The sequence below is a fragment of the Colobus angolensis genome, unplaced genomic scaffold (assembly GCF_000951035.1).
Source record: "Colobus angolensis palliatus isolate OR3802 unplaced genomic scaffold, Cang.pa_1.0 Scaffold119, whole genome shotgun sequence".
Classification (NCBI taxonomy): domain Eukaryota; kingdom Metazoa; phylum Chordata; class Mammalia; order Primates; family Cercopithecidae; genus Colobus; species Colobus angolensis.
The window spans coordinates 6,924,510-6,928,812 of NW_012113030.1; the positions used below are offsets into that span (position 1 = coordinate 6,924,510).

At 51.6% G+C, this 4,303-nt stretch overlaps 2 protein-coding genes across 2 annotated transcripts in view; both read right to left on the reverse strand.

Annotated features, from left to right (window-relative positions):
- Positions 1-1,526, reverse strand: part of EHD2 (EH-domain containing 2) — a 25,714-nt gene extending 24,188 nt beyond the window's left edge. Inside the window, exon 1 of the mRNA XM_011926378.1 lies at positions 1,337-1,526. The gene's annotated coding sequence lies outside the window, so the exon portion shown is untranslated. The remainder of the gene's footprint in view (positions 1-1,336) is intronic.
- GLTSCR1 (glioma tumor suppressor candidate region gene 1) overlaps positions 1,230-4,303 on the reverse strand; it is a 135,840-nt gene continuing 132,766 nt past the window's right edge. The window contains exons 17-18 of the mRNA XM_011926681.1: positions 1,337-1,546; positions 1,230-1,236 (exon numbers count right to left, since the gene is read on the reverse strand). Coding sequence (XP_011782071.1) covers positions 1,230-1,236; positions 1,337-1,546 — 217 coding nt within the window. The remainder of the gene's footprint in view (positions 1,237-1,336; positions 1,547-4,303) is intronic.

The following is a 4,303-nucleotide window of genomic DNA, read 5'->3' on the forward strand; positions in this document are numbered from 1 at the left end:
TTTCAGTAGAGACGGGGTTTCACCATGTTAACCGGGATGGTCTCGATCTCCTGACCTCACGATCTGCCCACCTCGACCTCCCAAAGTGCTGGGATTACAGGCATGAGCCACCGCACCCGGCCTCATCTCTGCTTTTTTAACAAGGCAAAGGAGGCTCAGGAAGACACCAATAAATTACCCAAGATCACTTAGCTAGAAAATGCTCAAGCTGGGACTCAAACCCAGGCAACCTGACCTCAGAGCTTGCAATCCTATCATAGGTCTAAAGATCTGAGTTAGGGAGGTTAACCATGACCAATCCAGGAGCAATGAGCACCTCCAGCACCCAGACTGTGTTCTCTATCTTCCCTTATTATCCTTTTATTTACCGTAGGATCTGTAGTGATGTCCCCTCTTTCATTTCTGATACCCGCCGTATGTGTATGTCTTTACTTTTTTAAAAAAAAGAAAAACAAAAACGATTGGTCCTGTTGATGCTTATGATTTTAGTGATCTTTTCAAAGAATCAACTTTTGGTAAGATGGGAGTCTTTAAATACCATTCCCCACTAAAAGAACCTGGGACTCCTTAGAGAAATGGTGGATTCCAGGGCTGGGGCAGGGAAGAACAAATGAGCCTGGGTCAGACGGTGAGGAAGTGCTCAAAGGCGGATAGGGCATGTTACAGGAACAGAGGACCCAGCTTACAGGGGTGCCCAATGGCCAGAAATGAAGCAATTTGAGCATCAAAAGAACTGCAGATCAAATATGCTAAAATCCATAAAATCATGAGACTTTTAAAAGGGGTGGCGAGGGGTTGGGGGGGAGATAAAAGGAAAGGGAGTTCGTGGATGAGTGGCAGGAACGGAAAAGAGAGGCAGGATCTGGGATGTGGGCAGAGGGAGAGGGCTCTGGGCGGTGTCCCAGGCAGGGAGGGCCCTGAGAGAGAGTTGGGGAGAATGCCATCAGCAGTGGCCATGGAGCTGGTGAGGCAGGAGAGGGGCTCTTGGGTGGCTGGAGGGGCCAAGTTAGCCGATATGGATGAGGGCCTGGATGGAGACCCTGCGGAGAGGATCTCTAGCCAGGGGATAGGGAGGGGTGTGTTGGGGGAGGATGGAGGAGATTGGGGGAGTGGGAGAGGCTGCAAAAGCCTGGAGGAAGAGTGAGGGGACTGGGGGAGTGGGGGACATGGTTACAGACTGGGGGGACTGGTGAAGACTGGGAGGGACTGGGGAACACCTGGGGAGACCGTTACAGACTGGGGACAGGGTGGCGGGGAGCAGGGATCAGGCATGAGGAACCAGGGCAGGCTCGGGCGGGGGTCGTGAGGCGACAGCTGCGGTGCTGGGAGCACTCACCGACGGGGCGCGCTGGCGGCTGCAGCGGGCTGGGCAGGCTGGGCGGGGGTGGGGTCCCGCAGGGATCCGAGGCGCCCGCGGAGCGGCCTGTGCTCACGGTCCCGTCCGGAGCCGTCTGAGCCGGGTGGGGCCCGGAGCGGGGAAGACGGGAGGGAGGACAGGAGGGAGGGGCGGGACGAGGAGCCCCCCTCAAAACCAGGCGCCCGGCCTCTGGCGCCCCCTTGTGGGAAGTGGGGAAGACGCCTTAGCACGGCGGGCGAGAGCTCCAGCGTCCAGCCTGGGATTCGAATTCCACCTCCACCTCTGGCGTTGGGCTGCTCCCCAGTCCGTCTCTCTTTAACACGGGAATCACAACAGCAGCAGCAATAATAGTAACAATAACTTAGGTCGGGCGCCCTGGCTCACGCCTGTAATCCTAACACTTTGGAAGGCCAAGGTGGGAAGATTGCTTGAGGCCAGGAGTCCAAGACCAGCCTGGGCAACATAGCAAGACCCCATGCCTATTAAAAATAATAATAAATAACAAAATAATTTAGCCAGGCACAGGGGTGCACACCTGTAATCCCAGCAACTTGGAAGGCTGAGGTGGGAGGATCGCTTGAACCCCAGGAGGTCGAGGCTGCACTGAGCTAGGATTGTGCCACTGCACTCCAGCCTGGGTGACAGAGTGATACCTCACCTCTAAAAAAAAACTATAGGATCGGGCACGGTCCTATAATTACACGCCTGTAATCCCAACACTTTGGGAGGCGAGACAGGTGGATCACTTGAGGTCAGGAGTTGAAGACCAGCCTGGCCAACATGGTGCAAAGCCATCTCTACTAAAAATACATGGGAGGCCAAGGCCGGCAGATTACGAGGTCAGGAGATTGAGACCATCCTGGCTAACATGGTGAAACCCCGTCTCTACTAAAAATACAAAAAATTAGCCGGGTGTGGTGGCGGGTGCCTGTAGTCCCAGCTACTTGGGAGGCTGAGGCAGGAGAATCACCTAAACACAGGGGAGGCGGAGCTTACAGTGAGCGGAGATTGTGCCACTGCACTCCAGCCTGGTTGACAGAGCAAGACTCCGTCTCAATAAATAAATAAATAAATAAAACACAAAAATTAGCTGGGTGCAGTGGCATGTGCCTGTAGTCCTAGCTACTTGGGAGGCTGAGGCAGGAGAATCACTGGAACCCGGGAGGCAGAGGTTGCGGTGAGCCGAGATCACACCACTGCATTTTAGCCTGGGCGACAGAGTGAGACTCCATCTCCAATAAATAAATAAATACAAATAGTATTACTTTTAAAACTTAAGAGAGTTCATGAAACTTCTCGGCTAACAACCCTCCCTGGCTCTCCTCTCTCTCAGAGTAAAAGCCAAAGTCCCCACCAAGGCCCACAAAGCCTAGCATGATCCACCTACATCTCCCCTGTCCCCTTTCGTCAGGCGACTCCAGCCACCATGGCCTCCTCACCGTTCCTCAGACACACCCACAACCCTCCAGATTCACGGCCTTTGCACTTGCTGACCCCTCTCCGTGGAGTATTTTCCCCATAGGGATCTGAATGCCTCACTCTCTCCCCTCCTTCAGGTCCCTGCTCAAATGTCACCTCCTCAGAGAAGCCCTCCAGGATCACCCTGCCTAAGGTAGAACCCACTCTCTACCTCTTATCACTGCCCTATTTTTCTCCAAAGCCCTTCCAACCACTCTGCATAGTCCACATTTCTCTGCCTAAGGGACTGTCTTCGCTCTGAGAACATGAGCCCCATGAGGGCTTTGCACAATGCCCAACTCACTGCAGGGGCTCAGTAAACATTTGTAGAAACAATCCCTAATGTTGACTAAGCCATTCCTACGTGCAGGTACCACTCTGAGCTCTTTGCATGCATGTATTAGCTCATCGAACCCTCATAATATCTCCAAGAAACAGGAGTTTTGGGGTTTTTTTGTTTTCTTTTGTTTTTGAGATAGTCTTACTCTATCACCCAGGCTGGAGTGCAGTGGCATGATCTCGGCTCACTGCCACCTCCACCTCCCAGGTTCAAACTATTCTCCTGCCTCAACCTCCTGAGTAGCTGGGATTACAGGTGCCCGCCACCATACTCAGCTAATTTTTGTATTTTTGGTAGACACGTAGTTTCACCATGTTGGCCAGGCTGATCTTGAACTTCTGACGTTAAGTGATTTACCCACCTCAGCTTCCCAAAGTGCTGGGATTATAGGCATGAGCCACCGTGCCCAACAGAATTGTATGCTTTAAATGGGTGAATTACATGGCTTCTGAATTATATCTCAATAAAAGTGATATTATATATATTATATTATTATAATATAATTATCTCATATTATTTCTTTTTTCTTTTTTTTCTTTTTGGACACAGACTCTTACTCTGTTGTCCAGGCTGGAGTGCAGTGGTGCGATCTCGGCTCACTGCAACCTCTGCCTCCTGGGCTCAAGCGATTCTCATGCCTCAGCCTCCCGAGTAGCTGGGATTACAGGCGTGCACCACCACACCCAGCCAATAACCTATTACTATAATATTACTATTATATATAATATATAATAGGTCTGGAGCTTAATGATGACTTATGCTACTGTTGCTACTGCTAGGAGACAGGCCCTGTTCCAAAAGCATCACTTAAATCATCTGCCTTCCCCCAGAAGGGCAAGTGTTATTATTATTATTCCTATGTCTCAGATGGGAAAGTAGAGGTACAAGGAAGTAGAGTCTCAGAGCTGGGTGCAGTGGCTCATGCCTATAATCCCAGCACTTCGGGAGGCTGGGGCAGGGGATTGCTTGAGGCTAGGAGTTCAAGACCAGCCTGAGCAACACAGTGAGACCCTATCTCTGCAAGATAAAAAAAATCTAAAAATTAGCCGAAGGCCGGGCGCGGTGGCTCAAGCCTGTAATCCCAGCACTTTGGGAGGCCGAGACGGGCGGATCACGAGGTCAGGAGATTGAGACCATCCTGGCTAACA